The sequence below is a fragment of the Lonchura striata genome, chromosome 12 (genome assembly GCF_046129695.1).
Source record: "Lonchura striata isolate bLonStr1 chromosome 12, bLonStr1.mat, whole genome shotgun sequence".
Lineage (NCBI taxonomy): Eukaryota > Metazoa > Chordata > Aves > Passeriformes > Estrildidae > Lonchura > Lonchura striata.
In genome coordinates, this window is record NC_134614.1 from 11,906,185 (window position 1) to 11,933,629 (window position 27,445).

The window sequence follows — 27,445 nt, forward strand, 5'->3', positions numbered from 1 at the left end:
AAACATATTTCATTCTCTCATTTCACTTTTTTGGCAGGAAGATTTGCCCTTCCCCAATCTCCTGAGAGATCCCAAACTTTGCTAAGAGACTCAGGAATCCAGGCAGGGTCACTTTCATCATTGACAGCCAATGTGAAAACATTTTTTAGTGTTTCAGTGTGAAACAATTCCATTTTTAAGAAAGTTTTATAAGCAAGTAAACCTCAGACACACAAGGACAGACTGACCACTTTTAGGATTGATGTGATAGAGCACATCAACTTTTTTGTTATTTAAAATTACAGCTTTTTGATAATTCTAATTTAAATTAGTTGTTTGAAAGAATCAATAGCCTCCTGAATAAGGGTGACAAACAAGCTGACACAGCCAGCTTGGGCTTCCAAAACCATTCCTTCAGAAAGGCTCCTCTCCAAATGCTTACAAGAAAAGTAAGCAGCAGTTACGTAAGAGCATGGGTGCTTTTATACACAAGTATTTGATTACAAGAGAGGAAATAGCAGAAACACATGGTTGACTCATAAAACCAACCGAAGGTCCCTGGAGCTTTGCTGGAACCTGTGGCTGGGGTTTGTGCTGACTGACATTTCCTAAGTAACCCAAAGAATAGGGTGATCAGTATGATGACTGATTTTCCTCATAGTGTTTGGCTATTCAGGGCAATAAAGACAAAAACCAAATGCAAAGAAGAATTTTATATGACTAAGCACATAGTCAGAGGCTGGCAGATGAAATTCAGGGAGATAAAAGTGGCACACAAGTGAAAAAAATCCCACCTATAAGGATAATAAACTGGGATATGAACTGGTTAAAATTAATGGTGAGGTTTTTACCAGCTATGATAATATTTCCATTAAGATATTAGCTTAGTACTCAGTAGCAGCAAAAATAAAGGCATCCAAAACTGGAAAGAACAAAGTAATTGTTAGGAATGTCTGTGAGAGACATACTGAATAAAAGGGCAAACGCTACATCAACACAACTCATTTTACACCCTATCAAAAATATCTTGTTTTGGTCCCTTGCCTCAAAAAAAAAAAAAAAAAAAAAATCCCAAACATGTAATGTATCTGAAAAACATCATGTTACTGTTTCACAAGGAATTATCACACATGGTAAGACACTCCTGTCTGGAAAAGAGCTGAGGGAAGGATGTGATGATGGCACTATAAAGTCCTAAGTGGGACTGAGACTGGCACCAGACATCAATTATTTACTGCTTCTTTCAGTACAAGGAGCAGGAAATACTAGCAAAAGCAGCCAAAGTCTAGTGCAAAACCAAATGAAAACAGTGGTTTCTCACAGGTAGGTTATGCCTGTGGACACTGGCATTTTAAACAGGTCCAAAAGTAACTGAATTTAAAGTTCACTGAGTTACTAAGCACAAAGAAACAGCAGCTGGGTCACAAGGAGCACTCTCTGGGGATACCGCTGTACTACTTATCCTCTTCTGTGAATGTCTGGACACTTAGCAATGGAACAGAGCTACCCAATGTCTGTGTATTATAGAGGGAGGATTCATGTCAAATATACACATAGGGCAAAATACGTTGCTTTTGTCAGGTTCACTGTTACGAGAAGACAAGACAGTTTGTCAGAAAGATACAACATGAATGAACTGGTAACTGAGTTACTAGTTTACTTTCCCTCAAGATAAGCAAAACTAGCTTTTAGGGAGAAAAACCAAAGCAGAACCTCATTGGTGCATGACAAAGTCTCTTAACACCAGATTCAAATTCCAAATGTCAGTATAAGATATTAATGTGACATTTCCATAAGAAACACAGTCTATTTCTCCTCCTAAGGTGACACCAACTACCACCATTAAAGTATCTAACCAACAAAGTTTTTGAAAAACAGAACCTCCACCATGAATCTTTTTGTTAATATTGGTTCTAGCAGCATCCTAGTGCATCTGCTATAAATAAATAATCAGCAACTACTATCATCAGTCTGGATACAAAAGTTATACAAGACAGTCATAAATTAATTCATTGGACTGAATTCCTGATGACAACCCAGCCAGTTTCCCACTGAAGTAACTGGTAACAGATTTGCCAGCTCTGTAGATATTTAGGTTTATGACATGCCTAAAGGTGGAAAGTTTGCTGAGAAGCTCTAATTGATCACAAACTTAGAAGTAAATTTAAATTCTCAGTTGTTGCTGCCTGCCAGCAAAGAAGTTTAGATTTGGAATCTGGAAGTGAGAGAAACACAGGACTGTGTTTTTGTCTGGGGAAAGTTAACAGATGGTCTAAAAAGGAGCAGCTTTAAAATAAGACCAGAAGCCAAAAAGTGTGTGGAAAAAGGAAGGATAATTTTTTTAATCTATTCTGTGCTGTTGTTTCATATCGTTTTGTATATACAACTGTATATTTGATATAGCAAAGTCTCAAATTTGACTTCACAGATTTATCCATCCAGACTAAAATATTTGAATCTTTTTATAACTTCAGGAAAATAATGTTACAATGTGAATAGAAGTATTTGAAATACATATTTACAAAATACTCATTTACTACAATGCAGGTCTCCGAAATGTTACTGAAAACTTCATTCTGTAATGCAGAAGTACAGAAAGCTGAATATGAGGATTTTTCTTCTTTTAACTTTAAAACTGTTAACTCCCTGTACAGCTTAAACAAAATATGCCTCTGGATATTTATTTACATTTCTTCAAAAGTGGCTCATTTACCTCTTCAGAAAATGCTGCCAAGACAACATTTAGACAGTTGCAACAAAAACCCTAGAGAAAGTTTCAAACATAAGAGAAAGGGTAACAACAATTATTTTATCCATCTAAAATGTGAAGGGATGCTGCATGAAGGAAATTATAACCTGCATTTGGACTCTTATTAGTGTGCTTTCCTGCAGTTTAGCTGTCAGGAGCAGATATACCAAGATATAAAATTCTTGTGGCAAATATCAAACTTGTGCTAGCAGTACCAAAAGCAAAACATCAAGTGCTAGGTTGTAAATCAAGACAAAGAAACTTTCATAATTACTTACCTGATTTTCTTCATGGGAAACTCTCATCTGTTCTTTAAGAACTGACATTCTGGCTGCTTCTTCTTTCCTCAATACTCTTTCTTTCTTTAGCTCAGGACTCCAGAAAGTTTTGATGCTGTTCATAGAGGACCCCAGCTTGCTGTCCTTAATGTCCAGCTCTTTTCTGAGAAGGTCATTCTCCCTCTGTAGATCCTTAAGCTGAGCCTGCAGATCTAACATGGTGCTATCCCTAACCTGTCTCAGCATGGAAGGAACCTGGTGGTGGTGGTGGTGTGAGGATGTGGTCAGCCCTCCATGCTGGTCAGTGTAAGAAAGAACATCTGTATGTGACAGTCCAGCAGAAGCAATATTGGGGCTGCTCCCCATGGCTGTGACTCGGCCACCATACACAGCTCGATTTGTAGCCCTTCCAAGAGTCATTGTGCCCTTTGGGAAAGTAGTAGAAGCCACACCCTCGTGGTCACTCAGGTACATTGGTCCAGATGTTGCATAGGCTGCGTTAAGGGACTGGATGTTCTCCATGGACAACGTCTTCCCTGTGCCCCCTCCTCCCCCACTGCTGGTTCGCCTGTGGCCCAGGCGAGGGGACCTTGGCAAGCGGGGAGACCTGGAGGGACTTCCTTCCAAGTTGCTGATTGTTCTTGCACTTCCATACATTTTTCTTCTACTTTGAGGTACTATTTAGTAAGAAACTAGTAACACTAAAGTTGAGTGTTAAATTAATAATTCCGGCTAGAAATACTGGCAGTTTCACTGCATTCTTCCAGTAGGCAAAATCTGGTTTTCCTCCCAAGACAGACCTGAAAAATAAATATTATAAGGTTAAGTCTTTATTTTGGAAAATAAACTTATAAATAACCACCATATATCAGAAAAAACATCTTCCCAGGATAATAACTACAAAAATAAAATCTGCTATACATTTTATAACTAGGATGATTAGTTAAAAATGCATTTTCAAGATAATTTCAATCAAAATAAAACCCATAATTTCTTTCTGGCTAGAAAACTTCAACCTCAAGCTTGTTAAACTAAGTTGGAATGAACAACACGGGCCCAATAACATACCTTAGCTGCTATGTTAATGGACTTAAATGACTGACAATATGAAATTTATATTAAGAAAAATATTGTTGGCATAAAGAACTACCCTCTTAAAGCCTCCAGAATTCATTCCTAAGACACACAGATAAAAGAATCTTGTTGATTTACTCTTTCAAGTTTTGGCATTTTAACATCACTGCCCAAATCCACCCCTCTTTTCAGCTGTCATGCAGCAGCATTCAAGAGATGACCCACAGCTTCTTCCACCACAAGAACCTGTGCAGCTTTTCTGCCATCTCAACTTCAACACATTAACCAATTAAAAAAAAACTTCTCATCATGGTGACTGGGGCAATGCAACTGGTAATCCTGATTCTCAAGTGCCAGCCATTCTCTGGCCAAATAAGTCAGCAAGCCCTCTGAGAAATCCATCCTTGTATCTTTCTAGTTTCCTGAAATAGTTCTGTAGCTCCTTCATAGACAAATCTCCCATGAGACCGGAGCTAAAGATCACTTTCCTTCCACGAGCCCCTGGTAGATGCTGAACAAAAGCAATAAAACTTCAAAATTGACAGAATTTGCTCCACCCTCTTGCTCACACAATCAAAAAACACAAACACCCCATAAAAAACATTACACTCTGGTCTGGTGAAAAAACAATACTGCTGGCAGGAAATGCCAGTGTCAATTTAAACTGCACACAATAAAATATTCCTAAATACAGTAGATATGATACACGGCCAGGTGGTGGGGTTGGGTACAAATTTGTTGAGCCTCAGAAGCAGAGGTACAGAATATTGTATCTTATGTCCATACCTTTTTCTTTCCAGTCTGATAAATCAATACATTTCTTGCTTAGAGTTACTTAACTTACTTAGCCTTCTGTTTATGTCTCTGATATATATTTTTAGGTACTTGTTTTGCCTTTTAGAGCTTATTATTTGTGGTCTTTTCTCAACTTATGTGAAGTTTTGGAAGTTCTTATCTCGTATCAGAGAACACTTATCTTGCTTAGCACTCCAGTGCTTACCATTGAGCTCTACTGAAAAAAGGATCCTCATTCCTTATCCAAAAAGAGGGTAAATTCTCACTGAACTTCTTAAACAATGTTCAAATGCTGACTGAACATTGTAACTTCCATAAGCTTGGGAAAATTCTGAAAGCAACAGGAAAACCATCAACCAGTGTTATTACCCACACAGCATTTCCAGTTTCTTTTCCCCCTAGAAGTATTCTAATCAAACCAGAGACCTCTGTGTTGTAAACACAAACACACTGATGATATGCTTGATTTTCTTACTTTTAATGGGCTATTAAGGACAGGTCATAGACCAAAAGCTCAAAACCCTGACTTTAAAAAATTCTTAGGGTTTCTCCACTTTCATTTGTAGTTTGTTACCATCTACAACCTGAATTATACAGACTGGCTTTCCTGCAAACACCTCGGAAAAAGGCAAGCACATGAAAATATGCTTTTTCAACATGTGCACTTCTTAAGGATAAAACTTCCTTTATGGCTGTAAAGTCTCAGACATAGTAGAAGCCGGACGCCGTTGCTTTATGAAAGAGGGGAGAAAAAGCACCTACATCATTTTCTGCTCGTCACTGTTTTTACATGGAGCCTTCCTAGCTTCAGGAAGATTTACTGTGTGTCTCAACACATCAGGAATTGGAGATACAAAGAAGAAGCATCAGCCTCAGGACCTCAACAGCTGCCACACAGGTCATCATCTACTGCCTGGAGAAAGAGAGGAGAGAGCCTATCTTCCAACAGAACAAGCTGACAGAGCCATCCTAGCTGAACTTAGAGTGGACAGGTGAGATATAGACAGTTCTACTTTGAAATGTAAGTTTATTTTATCTTGCTATTTTAATTGGACAGGGAGCCAGAAATCCTAATACTCTCAAGCTGTAGGTGTTGCAGTAGCCAGGACAAAGGAGGCACAAAGGTCATATTCCCCTAAAACCTTCTCTGAGAAAAAAGTCACCCATCTTCATGCAGTCTGGTAGGGACAGACTGCAGACCTACTACACATATTTTTCTATGAGAGTTGAGTTTTAAAATCCAAATCAGCTTAGTACTAGGAAAAAAAAACAAACAAACCAGATGCTCACCTGCTTGGCTCAATATTTTCTTATTTTAAAGAAATGCCTTCAATGTACATGATGTAAAATTAACCATTATAATAATGAGTTTATTATTCTGCATTACAAACAAAACTATATTTTATGTGGATCTCTTTAGGGTCCAGAAAATCAAGTATGCATTCTCAGCTGGGAGCAGGAGGACAGGAACTAGACACTTTGTCCCATGCTCTCATCAGCCTTGAAAACCCCAGCAGACCTAACCCCATTCATGCCAGAGTGCCCCTGACACCTGTTACAACTTCAGCTTGCCTCATTCACATTCCTGCCCCACCTGATCACCTGCATTCTGCACACAGCAACATCATGGGCTCACATTACCCACATGGCTGAAGTCTGACAAGCCATTTTGTCTTTTAGCTTTCTATTATTTGAGAAACCTGGAGCATAGGATTCTAATAGGGATGCTACTGGAAGACCTCACTCAATTTAGTTTCCAAATCCTTACTTCTACATTTAATATAATTACAGAGTTTGCTTGAAATACCATATACACAGTACCCTGTAAGCTCTGATTTTCACTGGTTACACACTCTTACATGCTGAGGATGATTTAGGCTTTTAGTGTCCCCTCCTGTGGCCTGAATCACCTAGTCAGCAGGAAGTTTGGGTATCAGCCAAACACTTAATAGCTTTGCACAACTACTTGCCAATATTAACATTGAGCCAAGAGCTCAAACATTTGTAAAAGTACCAAAAGCTTTAAGGTAACCTCTTCTTTCGAGCTTACCTCCCCAAGCAATATATGGTGACAGTCAAGCACAGAAATTATCAATCCAATTGCAAATTGTCTAAAGCTGTTTAGTACCATACAGCTCCCCACAATAAACTAAAAGAAGCAAAAGAGGAAAAAAAAAACAAAAAAAAAAATATTCCGTAGAACACAATGCTCGTATTTTCTCTGCCAGGACTGCACTTTGAGACACCACAAAAGGAGGGAGATTGACAGAAAAAAATCTGTTCCATAAAAGCATGTCCTAGCAAACAATGATTTCTTTCTTTTGATAACATCTTTAAAATACTCTCATTTAAAACACAACATCTCTGTACACAGAAGACTAGGAGCACGTGTGTATTAAAAGTAGTGACTAAGAGTCAGAAATATTTCTAGCAATTTCTTCTGTTTTACCTAGGTTTTCTACTGCTTTCACAGTGGCACAATACATTCTCACAGCAGAAAATATTCTTTTCTTCACGTTTTTTTTTTCCTATCAGTGCTGATGTAAAAGAAAAAAAAAAGCAGCTAGTTGATATAAACTAGATACGGAAAACCCAAATCTGTTGTAGAGTATCCTTCCTTTCTTCATTAATCTGAGTAAGCAGCCCAGCACATCATCTTTTAATAAAGTGAAAAAAAAAAAATATATATATATATATATAAATACAATGCTCTTCATATGGTGTTAGTACAAGGCCAACATTGTTTCTATTAAAAGGACAAAGTACTCTTTTCCTGCTTACCAGGCTGACCAAGTAACTTCTTCGCCCCCACATTTTTTTTAATCCGAAAAAGAAAAGAATCCATTTCTTCCTGCTACTCTACTATTCCTTAAAAGTTTGAAAAAGAAAGGGCATATGACAATTTCAAAAGCAACATTTTCATTCAGGTTGCTTATAGTGTCCTAAATCTGCATTTCTTATGCAAATTTAAGATTTACTACAGTCTGCACAGTACATTTCTTTTTACTAGTAACAGACATCAATTTATTCCCTCTCTTGTAGCTTGTTGTAAAAATTACACATATGTAGCTATAAATAAATTTAGTTCCAAAGCCTGTTTTAATCTTGTGAGCTGCTCATGTCCCTGAACTCCCATCAGTGCTTCATGGAAGAACTGGCATTTACCACCTCATAGGAACAGCTCACAACAGCTCTGCCTGCCTTTCATTTCTCTTTCACACAGAAGAAAATATGAAGGCAAAAGTAGGAGTGGCTGCTTAATATGCATCTAATGACATATGTGGAAAATAAAGTTGTCAGGCATTCTAATGCTGTCAAGTGCAGTGACAGCAATGAATACTTGTCATGCAATCAGGAAACTCCACCAATTGAAATATTTGCTCAAAATGCCATATTAAAAATATTGAAAAGCAAGCAGTTCTGACACCATTATCAGGACTGTCAATTATATTACTCTCAAATATACTTAAGTGAAGGGTCAACAATACATTTTTAACTCTTTTATACAAGTTTCATGGGTTTAAAACAAGCCTAGTGTTCAAGAAAGGTGCATTTCTTTCAAAGCATTTTATTTTATTATAATGTTTGAGACATTATAATTGTTTTAAAACATCATAATAGTTACAATTAGGCTTTAAATAATGTAAGTAATATTTAAACTCTGCCAGTTGGCATCTCCATTATTTTATAACTTTTAAGTTAGGTCTCTTTGTTGCTCAAACTCTTAACATTTTATCTCTAACACTTCCATTAAAATGATTATTTCCTGCAGTCCTGCATGTGACAAGTCTTCCTGGGGTTTCTAAGATACTTAAGGAAGGTGAGAAATTTCAAGTTTGTTTCATCTGATTTTTCTGATGTCATGTAAGATATTAACAGCCTGAAAACTGAACATTTAAAAAAAAAAAAAAAAGGGGCTTCTACAAGCCAAGAAAAGGCAGAACCATCACATCTAATTGTAATTGTTATGCCAGAGAACATACTTTGTAAAAAGCTATAGGACAGCCTATCTGCCAGGTCTGGGCAAACACAACTATGTAGAGTCTGTAGAAGTTACCTGCCAGTGCTGAGCCTTTCTCACTATCCAGTCTCTTCTGATTTCAGTCACCCCCTAGATGCAGAGATGTTTAGGGTTACCCTTTATTTAAACTATGAAGCACAAGCACCAACAGTGGTGTGAAGAGCTCCAGAGGTGCAGAGTAAAACACCTCAGCTGTGACGGCAGCTCCCAGTCCCACACTCACTATGTCACTGTTTTGCTGCCCATCTGCTCTCTGCAGCTCTTAACATTGGCATTCTATTTTTTATTGATGGGTGGGAGGGTGGGTGGTGTGAATCACAAGCAACAAGGGATAGAAACACATAAATTCCAAAACAGTGCTTGTCCCTGCTCAGTTTTTTGGTTCTCAACTTTCCCACACCATAATGACATTCTCAGCATACACAGATATTTCTAAAGACCTGGCAAGCTTTTGGTTTTCCAGATAAATATTTCCTAATATTTCAGTCCTTGCAGGTACACTTGCATGCTAAATTCTGCACCCTAGTCTGTATTCATCATGCCTTCCATCCTGCAATTGTTATTCACTTGCCTTTTATTCCCTTCTCAATAAGAATTCTCATTTATCAATGCAAGCCTGCATTTACAAGCTCCAGTATTTTGTGGAGGATTATTCTAAGGCACTTGGTAAATCAGGTAAACAGTACTTTTCATTTAATGACTATTAAAGAAAAACAACAATCACACATCTTGAATTTTTACTAAAACAGCCTCCTTTGGGGAAAAATAATAGAATGTAAAAGTACAAACATTCTTTGGGATTACTTGAAAGTTATGCCTAATTATTAGCACAGTTATGCTTTGCTTTTGTTAGCAGTTACCTAATGTGGATGACTAAATTTACAGAAAGACAGCTATAGACTGATTTATCCTTTGAGAAGGTAAAGCTTAAAAATAAGCATGATTTAAGAAAACCTAAGAGTTTCCTAGGAAAAACCATAAAAACCAAACTTTCTGTCATTCCTGTACTGTCAGCATTTATACCAATTCTTTAAAACAAAAAAGTTGTTCAGCTAGTAATATATATATTAAATGCGTATTAAAGACAACATTCATTTTAGTAAAATAACCTAAGAATTAAAATAGTGTAAAAGGAAATTGACCAAGTTCATAGTTTGACCTGTAAATTTGTCTATTTTCACATTAAGTATGCTTTAAAATAGTCCGTCATTTACAATTATGTCATACTTTTAATTTTAAGATGCATTTATAGTTCTTAATGGTTTAGAAACCAACTCCCACACAATGGAGTATTTTGAATTCAATACAGCTAGTCTCATGAATGTTACTAAACACGGGCTTACACATTTGCAAGATAAAGCTATATTTTTATTTTTTTGCTACAAAGCTTCCATTCTCTGTAAAAAGGCAACAAAATAGTCACACGATCAGCTATTAAGACTGTGCACCCTCCAGCAGTCTCTTAGAATACTTAAATACTGGGATATTTAGGAAGCTTCAAACTGCAAAACAAGAAGCATGTTCGTGCATTCAGCATGCTTTGAAACCATCACAATGTAAAATCCTGTAGAACATCTCTCCTCTGTTGTCTGCTAGGATACAAGAGCATGCACGTTCCAGTGCCATGCCAAAGAAAAACTGGCTGTGCTTCAGCCACATCAGATCAAAGCTGTCCAAGGAACTTACAGGCTCTGTAAGCAATGCAAGTGATTTAGCAGATTAGATTTCATCATAGAATCAGCATCCTGGAACCATTAGAAAACATTGCACTTCAGGAATTGCCTTTTTATTTATTTATTTGTTCACCAAGAGATTTGAAGAGTTCACCAAGCACTTGGTGGCTGGCTCATAATTTCACAGCACAGCCCAATCTGCCCTCTTTGGGCTCACACTCAGCTAAGCATAATCACACCAGTTCACAAGTGCAATTTTTAAGTCCTCACAGGCACCTGACTTAACATTTGAAGTTGATGACAGACATTATTGTAACTGTTTCCTTAAGGAAAAAAAAAAAAAAAACAAACCAAATGGTTTGTGCAGATTTCAAATGAGGTCTATAAATGAAAGCTGAGGTACACCATGACTGCCAAGACTCAGCTATCAAAAATAAACTTGCTGTACACAGCAAACTGTCTTCCAGAGAAGCATGGGCACTCCAGAGAGTACCCATTTCTTCCACTGTTATTGGCCACAGGTAAACAAAAAGAACTGTGCTTTATTTACCAGGACATATTTGTCCACTAATCTGAATTGTTCAAAGAACATAAGTGGTAAGAACTGCATTTCAGCAATATATTTTAAGGGAAAGAATGCACTACAGAAAACTGTTTAAGTCAAAAGCCTCACCATCACAAAAATAACACAGACCTGTGCTGTTTTATAAAGCAATTAAATAATTCAGACACTGCATGTGCCAAGAGATAATGAAATATATATCTAAGCAGATTACCAGTAAATTAATTTTACTGACCATGAGAACTGTTTAGATAACACTGAAAACTGAAGGGGCAGCCATAAAATTTCTAACAAGACTCAACTCGTATTTGACAAAGAAAAATCAGTTCCTGAGAATTCAAGTACTATGGCCTCCAAGTCTTGCAATGAAACAACCCAAACATACCAATCAATGTAACCACAAGTACAGACATATTAAACCTCCATGAGGAATTGGAATGAAGTGACCAACATGTGCTCTGTAAACCTCTCAATGTATGGAGAAGATTATGTCTCATTAGTCAGCATCCCAAGTGATCTGAGGTATTCACTGGGAGGGAAACTGCCCCACACATTACCAATGCTCTTTGCAAAATACACTTTTGGACTAAATTCAGAAATGGCAGAGATTTTTGTTACATTTCTTTCACTTCCTTCAAAATAAATTGCACATTGTATCCAAGTAAACAATGCTTTCTCCAGTGGTTTCCCAGCCCAGCTCCACAGTACTTCCTGAAACTACAGTGTATCATTTCAACACATACCTACACAATATATTTATATTTATATATATAAACACCACTTTCATCTATTCATTTCCTCTATTCAATGTCCCATGTCATTTCTCACACAATGAGAGTTTAATCACTTTCGAAAACCTCTCAGTTTTCAATTTTCGTAGAATTTCGCTGCTAGATTCTACATCTGCACTGTGACTTCAGTTAGAGGAATAGGATAATGAGCAGGACAAACAATGAGGAGTATTTAAAAAAAAAAAAACAGTATTTACTGCAAGTGGAGTATTCCAACCAAATAAAAAGTACAGTGACTATTAAAGAAGCCACATGGTACACATGGTAACTGAAACATTTCCAGTGAATGCCAGTCCACAAGACAATCTAGAAACCAAGTATCACTTTTCAAAAACCTAAAGTTTCACAGAAAAGCTCCAGCTTTGCTAAACATCCAAAATGTTAAAGACTCTCACACACCCAGTCACAGCTTGAAATCGACATACACCTCAAATTCTTAGACACATTCTTCTGCTTTCCTAGAAGCACAGAAGTCCCCAACTCTACCCATCTCCCTCACTATTCCCATTTTAAAGTAAAGGGACAGCACATCACCTGACCATTGCAAAGTCTAAATTTCTAATATCGTGAAGGAATTCCAAGTTTCTGTGAATAGAAATGGTGTAGCAGTAATGGAGCCTTATCTAGAGAAGTGCTAAAACACCTTTGCTCCTCCTCTCTCTTTTGGCAGAGCTCAGCACCTGAGACACTGTCCCTGAAAGGAGATGTGGTTCCTAATTGTTGCCATTACTTCAAAACAAAATCTGACTATTTAAGATATTCCAAAACTGGGATTCTAAAATCATTAAATTAATGGTAAAAATCCCTGAAATCAACTCCCAAGAAAGCAATGACAAAATTTAAATTCCACAATGCTAATTCATCAGACACCCACATTTTCTCACACAAACATTGGATATCCGTGCTTACAAAAGCCCTTGGACCTGCACAAGTAGTCAACTCCTGCTTTCCAAGCAAACAGGTGGGGGTTTTTTGCATCTTACATACAAGCAGTAACAAACCAACATAAGTCTATTTCACCTGGTTTCAGAAAGACTGTAAAATATTGTTTCTTTCTATAAAATACTTCACATCTTTAAAAAGGGACTAAAACCAAAATACTCCAGAGCAACATTTCACTGATGATTCTGCTGATATGTCTTTGTATTTCCTTAATGTCAAAGTACCACTCAGAAGAAGCAGCACTACACAGTTCATTTTCAGAATTTATTTTCAACTATAACCCTGAAAAAGAAATTACAAAGTCAGTTTACTTTCAAATAGCTCTTACCCTTTTGCCAGGACTTAACAGAAAATATAAGCTAGTGTTAGCGTTGCAAAATATAAATAGAGGCAAGCTCATCATTGCTGAGCACATATGAGATCATTCAAAAACTAAGACTTACATCACAGAAATAATTTAACACAATCCTAAAACAAATAAAATATCACAGCAAAGAGGGGTCACATAATAATTTAAAAAAAAAAATCTGTATCAGAGTAATATTTTCTAGGTGGATTTAACTAAGATCCTCCATATATATATCTCCCAGGCATTAAAAACTAAATTAAACAGATGATAACAAATGCATCATAGTGGATAAAAATATAATAAACACCCTAAGAGATACAGGTGGGGGAACATATGTGGTCTTTGGTAGTGATACACAGGCTGGTTGCCTCACTCTCTTTGAGGGGTGAACAACCCACTCTTTTTTCTTAGTCATCCTTCAAAGGTCAGTAACAATCATCTTTCTAAAGCAAAAGAAAAAAATATCACCTTGAACACGCTTCTACAAAAACACATGCTGAATAGATAATTCTCTAAGTATCACACGTATTTGACATTCTAAAATAGTTGCATGTGCTCTTTTGGTATTTGGCTGCTAAGAATAAGGCCCACACCTTTCTACAGCCTTCAGAGCAGGCAAGGAATAGCAGGAGGGACCGGCATGGACAATGGATCTCACACTACCATCCACCAGAATTTGACTAGCAGTAGATTAGAGGAGCTGAAGAACCACCACAGGATAAGAGGCAGCAAGATGGGTGTCCTCCAAATGCTGGCAAACCACAAGAGCAAGGATAATGAATATAATAAGGCACTCAAACACTAACCAAGACATTTCTCGGTTCTTAAGTGGAAGATTTACCCCACCCTGGGTGTTCTCATAAAACACAGGATGGGGTTTCTCCATAGTTCAAAGGTGTAGTTTCAACCTGAGCTGGACAGCCATAAACCCCAGGGACGGCCCTTATCTCAGTGAGCCTTTGGAAGAAGAAATTATGTTCCCTTCACTCACTGGACAGACAGTCTCTCCTCCCTCCCAGATTCCTCTAGGAAAAGTGAAAATGCTAACTCACCTTGATGCCTTTGAAAGCCATTTTACACAGAGCTTTCAAACAAAAATAACAGCAGTTAAAATGCTTCCTTTAAGGCACTGAGGAGATGGGGAGGCCCTTTCACACACAGCCCTTAACACGGTCACACACAAAGCCAAGGCTTGGACCGTACGTTTCTTCCATCAAGAAACTAAGAAAGCTTTTCCCACAAACATCCTCCTTAAGGGACCTGGATATACCATTACACCCTCTGCGTGTGAAGAAACAGACGCTTAAAGAAAAGGACCCTTTTCCTCCTGCTGCTGGGGGAAAGAAACTAACGGGGAGTGCACAGCTCCAGCACATGCGACCGTGAGGGGACTGCGGCTGAGGGAGCTTCGCCTGCTTGGCTGACGGTGGGGTTCTGTGGCTGGCTTTCCTTCACCTGGGCTGTGGGAGCGTCGGCATCCCCCGCCCTTCCACGGGGACTGTCCGAGGCAGAGGGATTGGTCTGGGGTCCCCGTGGGGACGCGCAGCCCTGACACCTCTCGGAGCCGGGCGGGCGAGGCGGCCGGGCTCCCGCAGCCCCGCCGAGCAGGAGCCGGGAGGGCACGGCCCGAGGGTGCGCCCGGCCCGGGGCTGGGAGGGCACAGCCCGAGGGTGCCCCCGGCCCGGGGCTGGGAGGGCACAGCCCGAGGGTGCCCCCGGCCCGGGGCCGGGAAAGGGCACGGCCCGAGGGTGCCCCCGGCCCGGGGCCGGGAAAGGGCCGCAGGAGGGCTCTCCCCGCGCCCCCATCCAGGCTGTGCAGCTCTGCCATTCCCGGGGGAGGGAGGAAGGCAGGGAGGAGAGCGGCAGCGCATCCCCAGCATCTCCCCTCAGGGCAGGGCGGCGGGGCTGACACGGGGGATCCGCTCCGTCCTCGGCTTGGCGACGGGGAAACCAAGCGCCAGGGGCGAAGCGAGTTGATGGAGAGGAGCCTCCCTCCCTTGCCCGCCCTCCGAGGAGGGGGAGCCGGAGCGGGGCCTGCGCCGGGCGCGGCTGCCGGGAAGGGGCCGCGTTCGAGGCGGCCGCCCTGGGCACGCAGGTGAGGATGGAGGTACAGGGATGGAAATAAAAACAAATCCCGAACGACAACAGCTGAGTGAAACCACTGATTTAGAAAGCCGAGCAGAAAACTAACCCTGGCAAGTAGGATTTGCCCTCCCCTTGGCTGCACTTATTGGCCGCGCTCGTGTGCAACGAGCTCGTGTCTGCCAATGCCAGTGGTCGGCCGGCGTGTCCATCATCAGGGGAAGAGCAATTCGCCGCTAAGGGAATAGATTCCCATCCATCCATCCATCACAAGGCTTAGCAGGTAGCCGCCTAGAAATCAATCACACACTGATTAAAAAAAAAAAAAATCCTTCTCTATCAAATTACTACTGTAGTGCTCCCAGAAAAATATCTATGTATCCTTGGTAAACACAGGCGTGGATTTCATCACATCTATCACTTGTCCAACCTAAAATTATCTTTTCTTAAAAAAAAAAAAAAAAAAATAAACCCCAGTATCATAAATGAGGGACCCCAGTAAGTAGTCATTAATTATATAACTGAAAAATAATACCCTGTTAGCATCTGTTTCCATTTGCCAGCCACTAGAAGGGAGCAGAAATCTCTCACCTTTTTTCCTGACACGGTTTTTAAAACACCAAACATTATCCATTATTTAGGTCTAAAGCTAGGAATTTCCACAAGTCATCTCTTCTATTCTAGAAAACTTTAACAACAATAATATTTTTAAACACTAGGCACCAAAAAAAAAATTAAAAACGTATTAAAAATAGACTCATATGGCTGTTTTTAATAGAAATTGCAAGAGAGGTTTCTGGTTGACGATTCTGTAGGGAGAGGCACTCTGTTCCCAGAATAAGATGTGCACTTGGTCCCATTTATTACATTGTATTTCCAAAGCAATATAAAAAGCCTATTCTGCAAATTCATCTCCAGATTCAGCTATCAGACAGTTGTAAAAAGCAATATCCAGCATTTCCCTGATCACAGTAAATTTACAGTCATGCATCCCAGCCATATTCTTGTTTAAGCTTCTCACCTTTCAAATCATTGCATCTGCCTTTCGTCCTCACATGGATTTTACAACATCACGTTTAGCTGGCATCCCGTTTGCGCGGAGGAAGGCGGCAGCAGGGAGAGCCGTAGCCGCGGAATTCTGCCAGGGGCTGAAGAGAAGGAACCTGCTGCGGTCGCGGGGGGCTCGCGTGCCCCTGTCCCTCGTCTTTCCGTCCCTCAGCGAGTCTCCCTCAGTCAGCTGCGAGCCCGGCTGTCTGGGCTGCCGGTCCCTGACTCAACATTCCCAGCATTCCCGAGGAGCCGGGGCTCCAGCGGCGCGGCTCGGAGCCGCCGGGGGCAGCAGCAGCGGCGGCGCACGCACCGCAGCCCCGATCCTGCGAGCGCCTGCCTCTGCCCATTCATCGCCAGCCCGCGGCTTCCAGTCCCCACCCAGCTGCCAGCGGGCTACTCATTGTGAAACAGCCTAAAAATACACCCAGGTCTGCGTAAAACTGCAGAGGATAAATTGCTTTCTCGCCCCTGTTCACCGAAGGCCAGAAACGTTCACAGGCAGGTGCTTCAGAACATGATGTCTAAAAATCCATTGCCATACGCGTGCATTTACATAAACAGAACAAACCCAGAAATCTGAACCCGTGTTTGGGCTGAAGTGCAGAAGAAATTAAGATGACATCCGTATTTGTGGGTTTTTTTTTCAAAAAACAGTATGCGGGGGGGGGGGGGGGGGGGAATGCATATTAGCTGCTATGCAAAGCCTGAAAGCCTTTTCCATAAGAAAACTGCATTAAAAATTATTCCTGACATTTTACTGCTTTTAATTAAGGGGAAACTAAAGAAACTTCTATAAACATCACTGGCTTCTCATCCTAAGAACAGAGGATTCTATCTTTCCCTCTTATCAATTCTTTTTAGTTTATCAGCTTTGTATACAATTATAAGTGACCACCTTCGGTCTTTAGCTTCAATGCACCTTCATATCTTAGTCTACACAAAATTTCACAAACATATTTCATCTGTCTTCTCTTGATGTCATTGCCATAACAATGATTTTAAGGACTATTTCAGATCTGTAGTTACTTTAATATAGTCTCTAATTTATTTCTCTCTTGCCCACATATGCCACTATTAAACATCACTGAGAAGAGCAACTTTTATGGAATTACTATTAAAATTATGTCAAATCAAATTGATTTCAACCGATCATGTTTAAAATTAGCATAATCCCTTTATTGCTGTATCTGAATTATCCAAAGCCAGTTAAAATAATTGGCTGTCACAGATATTTATTTGGAGATGCTAGAATATCATCCCCAGCAGTAGCATAGCAGGTTTGTATTTCCCCAAGAAAGGGACACACTCTTACAGTACCCACCTACCTCAGCTATAATTGCAATAAGGGCAAATACTTTTTCTGAGTTCAAAGTAATGGAATAACCACGATTAAAATGCAGACTTCAATTGCTTTTAAATCTGCATATTTATTTGAAGACATGTCTGTTCAAATAGTTTCAAAACTACAAAAAATACGGACAGAGAAAATCTGTTCCTGGAGAAATTGACAAGAAGGGACATGGTTTTGTATACAAATAATTGCACTCGATCTGAAAAGCAAACAAAGTATTCCTCAAGAGTTGGCAAGTTTGCATCTGTAAGAAAATGCATAAGCAGTACAAAATGTGGGTCACTACACTGAATGCTTCAGAGCACAAGAAGTGCCCATTTTCACCTTAGCCCTCAATTTGGATTCAGTGTGAAATAAGAATCTCTTACAGACCTGTCTCAATATTGCTAAATCCAGTTCTGTCTCAATACTGTTAATGATGACAGGACTTTTGTTCTAAGTGGTGTCAGCTGCTGACAGTTTTTTAAACATGTCACACCATTCCTGTCTACATGAAAAGACAAGGAACATCAGGTTCTGCCTTATCTTTTTGTGACTCACTGCCAAAGACAAAGGGCCTTGTAATAGCCAGCAAAAGCCAGAAGCCTCCTGACAGAGGACCAGCAGCCTAAGAATCTTCTTTCCAAGGAAAAACCACTGTGGCAAGACAGAGCTGCCATAAGGCTGCAACAGTACTGCAATGAATTAAGCTTGCTGTCATTCAGTAAACTTTATAGCAGAGTTCATCACAGCCCATCTCAGAGCAGCAGACCCTCCTCAGGGGAGTGCAGCACTGCCAGTGCCAAAGAACAGAATATACCCACCACGGATAAGACCATTGGAGAGCTTTGTGGGAAAAAGAAATATTTTGCCAAACTGTATTCAACAGAACTTGTTAGAAAAATGTGCAGTTCAAGAGAAGGGGGGGAAAGTAATCAGAATTTTACAGTTAATCTACTTATTGTATTAGTAGAAACAACATCCATGCAAAGAACCTCAGGGTCACATAATCCAAACCCTCCAATAATATTCATGCCTTACATTCAAGACCATGCTGGAAAACAAATCCAAAGGGTAGGATAATAACAATTGTGTCCTTAAGGCTGACTTCTCTGCAGCTGATGGACGTTCTCATTTCAGTCTAATCACAAGACCATCTGTGTTGTCCTTGGTGCCATGGTGCAGGTGGGTGCCATTAAGCACAAAAAAAGCCAGATCATATAAGTTAACTACCACATTTTTAAATTCTGTTTATTGTAAGAGGTTCCCATTAACTACTAGACATATCTTTCAGCCAACTGTTAGAGGAAAGCAGTCTGTTGTAAAACTTAAACCACTATTTATGTTATAAGGTGCCATGTGACACTATGCCTAATGTTTGTACTTGTCAACAGTTTCTATCTTCAAATAGATTTTTGGCTAGCAGACTTCAGTTTATTTGTTTTCTACCTTAAAAATGCAGTACATTCACAGTTCTTTCTGCTTTCACATCAGGAGCCATGGAAACCCCACTGAAATTCATGGCAATTTTTTTTTTTAAATTTCCATTAGCCCACATTATGGACCTAACCAAGTAAAGTAAATATGAAATACAGATTTTCAAGTCTTTTATTTTCCTCCATCTATGCTGTACTGATTTTGGAAGCAGAAGCGTGTAAAACATACTTATTACAACCATTCTGTTTACTTATTCTAAGTATAAATAATTCAAAATAACACATAATGTTACTGTCTTCAATTCCTGTGCATCTCTTCATTTTTCTTTTATTCTCACCTGTGGTACTAAGACTTTAGCAGCAGCTTGCTCCCTTTCACGTTTTGATTAAGATGGATGCTATTTAGTGCTTAATTTCTTTAAAAACAGAAACACAAATAGAATCTTGGTCCCTGCTGTATAATTCCTATCAAGCAAGTGCAAGTGCGTGCTTTAAAAACTCAGGAAAATGTATTTCAGCTTTAGTCATTGAACCTGGCCCCACCCTATTCCTCTGTGCTTCCCTAACTTGATTTACAGAAAAAAAAAAAAAAAAAAAATTGCCTTTACCATGACATGGTGATCAGATTTCGAGTAAGTACTTGACCCAAAAGAAACAAAAACCTTTACACAAACAAAGTAATTGAAATCTAATTCAGTTTTCTGTTGATTTCAGAATGAGGCCCTATCAGTCAAGTCCACAGAGATGGTGCATTCATCAGTCATTAACTACGGACTGTTCTTTCCTCTTTATCAGTTTATATACTCACCTACAAACACCTGTCAAGCTGAATTACAAAATAATTTTCACTATATGTTAAGCTTCTCTTTTTCATTCCTCATGGCATATCATCCAAGACTACTATTGTGGTTTTAAAAACTATGAGGATTGTTTATTATCAACTTACATGACCACATGTTTTCCAAAGGAAGGAAAAGTGTTACTTGAATATACAAGAGACCATTGAGGAATTCATTATGCAAAAAAACAAACAAGAAAAATATACTCTTTTGTAATTACAAAATATAGTAATTTATTGTGTACTGCACAGCCTATATCTCTTCAGGATAGAAATAAAACTACTCTGGCAGATGCTCTTAATATCACAGTTAGAAATAGAGCAAAAATACTAAAATAATTTAATAGTAAAAATATCCATCTCACAGAAGATCTCCAGCTTCCACATCTCAAAATAGGGCTATTAATAGGCTTTTGCAGCAGCTCTACAACATATTTCAGAGAGTTAAACATATTTCTTAGGAAAACTCAAACTCTACGAATTTCTAACAGTATGTAGCAAATACAGCTTAAACATCTTGAATTAGGTTTAACATTTTAAATTTTATCAATGGCCCTTTATTTTCCTGGTTGGAAACACAGTATTACTGCTACCACTATTGTACACATGAATATGCAGTGACTGTTCTAGATGGGCACTGACTAGCAAACTTAGTTGTTGGTTTGAGGTTTTTTAAAATCACTTCAGAGCTAATGTCCAACTGACTTTTCAGTAAGAATTAAACTTCCAAATGCCAACCTCACTCCTGAAAAGTAAATCCAGATACTAAAATTTTACTTAGAATTGTCAACATGAGGCACTTAACCTGAAGGCAGCTGAGGTTCTCCTCTCAATTCTCAAACTGCAGAAAACACATCTTCTTCCCAATTTATAATCTCAAAATCTACAGCAAGCCTGCCATATACAAACACTGGGATTATAGGATTATTCACACCTACCCATCACCTTTCCCCAGCAGAACTACAGGTGTCCTGTAGTTGTAAAATAAGCATGTATTCTATTTGCCATCTGTTGGAGGTTGGGCAGTTTTCTTATCTCTTCCAAGAACAATGTCTCCCTCCTGGGAGATATCTTCTGTTAATGGACCATTGAATGTCTCACTGCATGACTGATAAAGTTACATCATCCCATGGTGAGATGCTCCACCCAGAGTGGGGAGCCAAGCACCCCTACCTGCATAAAATCAGCACTTTTTGGGACACCAGGGCAGCCCTTTGCTAGATTCCCAGAGGAGCAGCTTCTTCTCTGCTGGACCCCCAGAAGAAGACCAGACCCACCTACCCCATCACCAGACCTTCAGAGAAAACTCCACCCTTCTACAGATCACCACCTCAGCAGCATTTCATCTGCCACTCCAGGAGGAGCAGCCACCATTTAACTGGACTACTACCAACACCCTGACTCCTCAGGGTATCAGGTTTCTGACTCCATCACTAGTTTTGTTTGTACCAATCAATTTTTTTTTATTTATTAGTTTTATTTAGTTTCTCTCCTAGTAAACAACTGTTATTCCCATTCCCATATCTTTGCCTGAGAGCCTTTTAATTTTGAAATTGTGGTAATTCAGAGGGAGGGGGTTTACCTTTTCCATTTCACAGGAGCTCTTGCCTTCCTTCACAGACTCCTGTCTTTTCAAACCAAGACAACAGGGCAGTTATTCAGTGAGGGAACCTTTTATTGGCAGCACAATCTCCTCCAGTTTTAAACAGCTGAGGACTGAAGCCTGAGGCACTGCTCTAATCACATTGACAAGGTGTGAGGACTGGGGCAGGAGCAAAACTACCTGAGCTGGTAACTCTCTCCACCACAGCAGTTTCCAATAGAAGCAAATTTCTGCAGTGAGTATGGCCCTCTCAGATCAACCAAATTCAGGAATAAAGTGAAAATAATTAAAACTAGTAGCCCTGTATGGCTGCTTTGAAACTGATACTGAACCTACAGCTGCATCCCTCTTTTGTGCTCCTTGTGGATTCTGCTGAGGAGCTGTGTGTCCAACTGAATAACAAGAAATACAAAACACCTGACCATGGATAGCAACTCCAGCTCCCACAAAGGTTAATTATTAGCTAATAACTGACATTACATAGCAGGTGTGAGCTTCACACTACTCTTATATTTATAATAAGGTGATAGTATTGATAGTATTACATCTGTTACTCTATATAGACACACTGAGACAATTTCCAGACTGTTTTGAGAGGGTAACACTTATATATCCACTTAATAATACTTCACAGGATTACACAAAGTACATTTATGGGTAATTCAGTTAGCTTTATTTTATATGTTAATTAAACAATTTAAAACGTGGTTTTATAGGTGCCTTTACACATATAGTAATACTCCTCTGCATGCAAACATGAAAAAACCTCCACAAAATCCACAGTAAAAAAGTCTATGATACAAAGGTTCAGGTTGTCACAATCTTGAAATCTTCTTCACTACAAAGTCCCAGAGCCTTTAAGAAGGCAACACTTTTCCTTCTTCTGCAGTTCATCCAAAACTTTTGTGGTACTAAGCAAAAAACAACAATCTAGAGAACACAAAAACATTAGATTCCTATCTTTACTGATGTAGTTTTTGCGTCATGTACAACCTAAGGCTAGACAAAGAATCCTACATTTCAGTTACCAGATAATTGTCACATACTCCATAATTTTCACTGAAGTAATCTTAACTTTATTGTCTTATTTTAATCACATCAGGATCTCATAACTATTGGATATCCATTTTGTCATTAAGATTGTCAGTGCAGTGACACAGAATAAGAAGTAGCACAAACAATTCTGACTAGTTCATTTAAGTTGTGGTCTTTAAAATTAAAGAAAGATTAATATAGGCTTTAAAATTAATGAAATATTAAATATAGGCTTTAAAATAAAAGCTTTAAAACATCCTTTTATCAGTATTTCTCTGTCAATCATCTACTACCCTGACTTTTTGAAATACCAGGACATCCACATTTGAGCAAAACTTGGCCACTACTTGAGGATCTGACTTCAAGAGGTTATGTCTCCTTATTGTACCAGCTCTAGAACTAAAAAGAGATTATGGTCATTTTCTCATTTATTTTTATCACTTAGAACCAGGCCTGTAAACCATATGAATGCAAGTACATGTAATTAAATTTTTGTAGAGCAACTCTCTGGAATAAAGAAGAAATAGCTCAGCATTATCTTGATTTGTGCCTCTGGATTCTCTCAACTCCCAAAATAGCAAATTCCCATAAAGAATTCCAGTTGAGAATATGCACAAACTTATGCCAGTTTCCAAAACATGCCAGTTTCCAGAATTGGGATAGGCGGAGTTTGTCCAGTCCAAAACACAATTTTTCTAACAATTCAACAGATCCATTTCTGTGCAAAAAGTGTTTCCTGAACGTGTTTAATTTACTAGCAGATATGTAACTGCAGGTGAAGCATCTTCTCTCTGGTTGATTGTCTGACTACAAAAGCATCTAATGAATAAATTCCCCTCAGAACCTGAAATGTGCCTTTAAAGAAAGCCTGTTCAGTACTGATGATTGCAGATGAAGCATTTTCCTTAGGGGAGGCTTTAGATCAGGATCCAACTCAGCAGTGCCTTTTTTGCATTCCTCCCCTGAGAGTTTCTGCTTTCTTAGTTTCTCCAATCCCACTTTTACATCCTATTCCACTCATAAAGTTTGCTGATTATCTTTCTAACTAAGAGCAATCTGTGACTTCAGTGATAGAAACACAATCACACATTGTAACAGAAGAACATATGTATAAACAATAATGGATGCCAACATTAAATTCAACTGATGACTTTTCTATATCAAGCTATATAGAAAAAAAGTGAGAAGCCTCACATGTTAAAATAGAAAGGGAGAAATATTTTAAATTGTCAGCTTGATATTATATAACATTTCCCTGCAACTGGGTATGAAATGGCTGCTGAAGTACAGGAATTCCTCCCTGCCAGTCTGGCACTTCTATTTCTTGTGGGCTGCAAGACTCAGTGTGTGCAGATCGTGAGCATGATGTGCCTGAGGTGTAACTGTGCCATCAGGGAGAAGGTGGCTCTCATAATAAATTCTTGCAAATTCAAGGATTTTTTTTTTTTTTTGTTACCACTCAGTTCTGCTTATGGATTAAATTTAACTTCCATTTCCCCATAATTTTTCTGTCCATTTAGACATATCTTGGGAAGAAAACTTACTTGAATTAGCTGAAAAATTATACACCTTGAAACACAGGAAGAAAAATTAAGCCTATAAACAATTGTTACTCTATCCTTCACTCACCTTTAAGGGTGAAGAAATATGGATGCTCCTGTCAATGCATTGGTATTGAGGATTCTTTTGGCAGATGTGAAAAAAAAAAAAAAAAAAAAAAAAAAAAAAAAAAAAAAAACACAGAAGAAAGGCATAATCTATGCTGAAGCAATACAGAAATGATGAGAAGCAGATTTAGAACTCCCAGAAAAAGCCAGGCAATAGAAGCAAATAGAAGTATTGGAAACTCTTTTGTTAAATTATAAGATAGAGGAAGCAATGCAATGCAAAATTTCACTACATTTATCAGCCACAGAGAGGGTAAGAGAAAGGCAATGGAAAACCTCATAAATATTTCCATTTTTGCTCCTTTAGGATGTCAGACACCTAGATGCAAGTGAACTATTGACTCTAAACAAAAAGATTTTTCATGTTGGGTAAAGCAGTATTTTGCCATGCAGTAGTGAATTTATTCTGAAATCTTCAGGGCAATCAGAAAGCAAATATGTATAGCACAAGAGAGGTAAACCATATTTTACAGCAGCAGCCACTGTGAAGGGAAGGATAAATGCATTAATCACTTGAGTATAGCTCAGTTAAAAAGATTTTTATAAACCATGAAAGATCAGACTACAACACAGAGCATGATTTCTTGATCCCTGAGCAGACTGTGCTGCTGCTGTTGCTGTGTGAGAGTTGTATATGACTGTCTTTAACATGAATTAAGAACCAGAGAGACCTTGTGATAAAACAGGAGGCAGAAGTAACGGCAGCAGTATTTTAAATAGCATTTCTCTGCATCTTATTTACACTGACTTAAATTTCTCTGCTCCTTATTTAAATGTATTTCAATTTTCAAATATATTTTTTATTTCCTGCATTAAATCTTTTTTAATACCTTGAACACCCAGCCATGAAGAGGAGTGCTTTTGAAAATTAATAGAAATATTTTGCAGCTACATCAATTGGTCTAAGAAAACATACTACCTCCTTGCACAAACCTTATCTCACTGGAAATATTTTGTCTTCTTCTTTCATGCAGCTAATTGGATTCATGGTTTTGGTGTTAAGGTTCAGTTGCAATTTTAGGATACTAAACATTTCCATGGCCTGTGATTGACACACAAACCAGGGTTAATTTAGAAATAAGAGGTAATCTAAACTACTTTGTGGTTTTTGCTGAGAAGAAAAGATGGGAACATGGGAGCATAACTAGAGCAAACAAAGTATTTTGGAAGCTGATAGTTATTTAATTTATAATAATTTATAATTATATTAATTGAGTGAAATAGCACTTCTGTGGTATTGTTACAGAGCAGAGATTATGGTGATTCACAGTGTATTATAAGGAACACAAGTGAAGAAAGAAGATCAGGCTTATGAAGGATTTAGTTTGGTACAGCAGCAGGTACTCAGGAGTGTAAGGTGAGTTCAGGTTGTGAGCACATAAACCCCCCAGACCTTGTATGGTGCCTGCCCAGCACACCCATTACTGAACTTTCCTGTCATACCTGCTAACACAAAATGGTTGGCAAGGAAAAACGCCTGGCATAAATATTCTGGTTATACTTTTTCTTGCAGGGCTCCTACCTGCATTCAATTTTCCTGATCTCTCTGTAAAGCAGATTAGGCTGCCCAAAGGCTCTGAGTCTTGGTTTCAGGCCCTTCTCAGCCCTGGTTGCACTATAGCCCAGGTTTTCCTTTTCTTGCCAGGCTACTTTCTTTGCTTCTTAAGAAGCTGCAGGATGTTGGTTTTTTTACAGTACTCTTTTTCCTCCCAATTTTTTTGATAAACACAACACAGCAGCAAAGGCAGCTGTAGAACTGAAAGATGGCGTTTGACAGGTAGCTCCTGGTGAGATTAAGCCAGCAGGGGTATAAAAGCCCCAAAGCATGCCTTTGAAAGAAGAATCATGTTCCTAAATATTGAGATGTGATTCTCTTAAGATAATACTTGCAATCAGCACTCAGCATGTGCAGGAGCCACGTTCTGCAAGACAAAATTGGCTGCTTCAGAGAGTTCAGCAAAAAGCAGACGGCTGGGGTACTGCAGTTCTCCTACACCAAGTTATTAAAAGACGCTGTACGCTACTGAAGCTCAAACTGAGGTGTTCCAAAATCATGCAGTTCTGATGTAGAACAGAAAATATTCAAGATCTGCACGTTGCCATTTGAAATTTAAGCTGTGGTCACCAAACTCACCCATGTAATTAGCGTGGATCTTAGAGATGCTTTTGGCAGATCAGCTGGGAGTGTAGAACGCTTTCAGAGGTGTAGAAATGACTAAGGCACATACAAGTAGAGGGAATAAAACCTAAGAAAGATATGAATAAGAAAAGTGGGGGAAAGATCAGAATAAAGTACTGCAATCATTAGAATTTTTATTTGTAGAAGAAAAAAACTCCACGTTGCAATGAAATTATGGCTGTGGTTAAGGACTAGATACCAGAAGAGTAAATCAAAGCTACCGAGTCACTGATGAAGTACTTTTTATTGGCCCAGGTCCAGCAATGGTCAGCACCTCAAGTACAGGCATGATGATGCCTACAACAATGACCTCTGGTAGTGAGGTTTCGATGGAATTTAGGATATAGTATAATCCCTGAGACTGCAATTTTCTTCTTACAGTAGATCTCAAGGTTCAGCCAGTATCTCTAAGGTTGCACAGTTCTTGTACTCAATAACCAGATTAATTGTTTCCTAGCACTATTCTAGCACTATCAGTGCTATTTTTTATTGCAGAAACATAAACTAAATATTCATTTTACTCTCTCAACATTTTATCCCTCCTTTTCATAAGACATGGTCCTTTCATGGTCTGATTTTGAAGGAAAGCTATCAAAAAAACCATAAATTGTCAAAACATTATTTTCATTTTTATATGCTGTTCCCTCTACTGCCCTCCTGATGCAATCATATTTTATAGGAACACAGTAAGCATACTTCTGAGCCATTTTTATCTTTCCCAAGTTATTTATTTGCAGTTTCAACTTGTTTGTTAGTCATAATTTGAGTAAGCATATATCTAAATTACTGTTTATATTAAATTAATATCTCTCTAGGAAAAAGGAACAATTATTATCTTTGAAGTGCTGACATACAATTGACTGCATAAATTTACAATAAATCAAATAGCATTTTTAAATCTAAAATAAATTCTTGTGTAATTTTGGTTAAAAATTCCATTTGTGTCAAAGACTCATCAAAGTCTACAGAGCATCTATATGTTCTATATAATAACAGATATTTGGCTTTGTCAT

General features: G+C 38.7%; 1 protein-coding gene across 14 annotated transcripts in view; it reads right to left on the reverse strand.

Moving 5' to 3' along the window:
• The window catches only part of ERC2 (ELKS/RAB6-interacting/CAST family member 2), a 413,681-nt gene extending 396,998 nt beyond the window's left edge, over window positions 1–16,683 (reverse strand). For 6 of the 14 annotated variants that reach the window (XR_002465662.3, XR_002465660.3, XR_002465659.3 and 3 more), the window contains exons 1-2: window positions 16,316–16,682; window positions 3,007–3,806 (exon numbers count right to left, since the gene is read on the reverse strand). Coding sequence is in view for 1 of the 14 variants with exons in the window: in XM_021532844.3 (XP_021388519.1) it covers window positions 3,007–3,663 (657 nt within the window). In the remaining 13 variants the exon portion in view is untranslated. Of the gene's footprint in view, window positions 1–3,006; window positions 3,807–16,315 lie in introns of all 14 variants that reach the window. The other 8 variants (XR_002465649.3, XR_002465648.3, XR_002465646.3 and 5 more) reach the window with 2 other exon arrangements.
• Window positions 16,684–27,445: the final 10,762 nt, after the last annotated feature.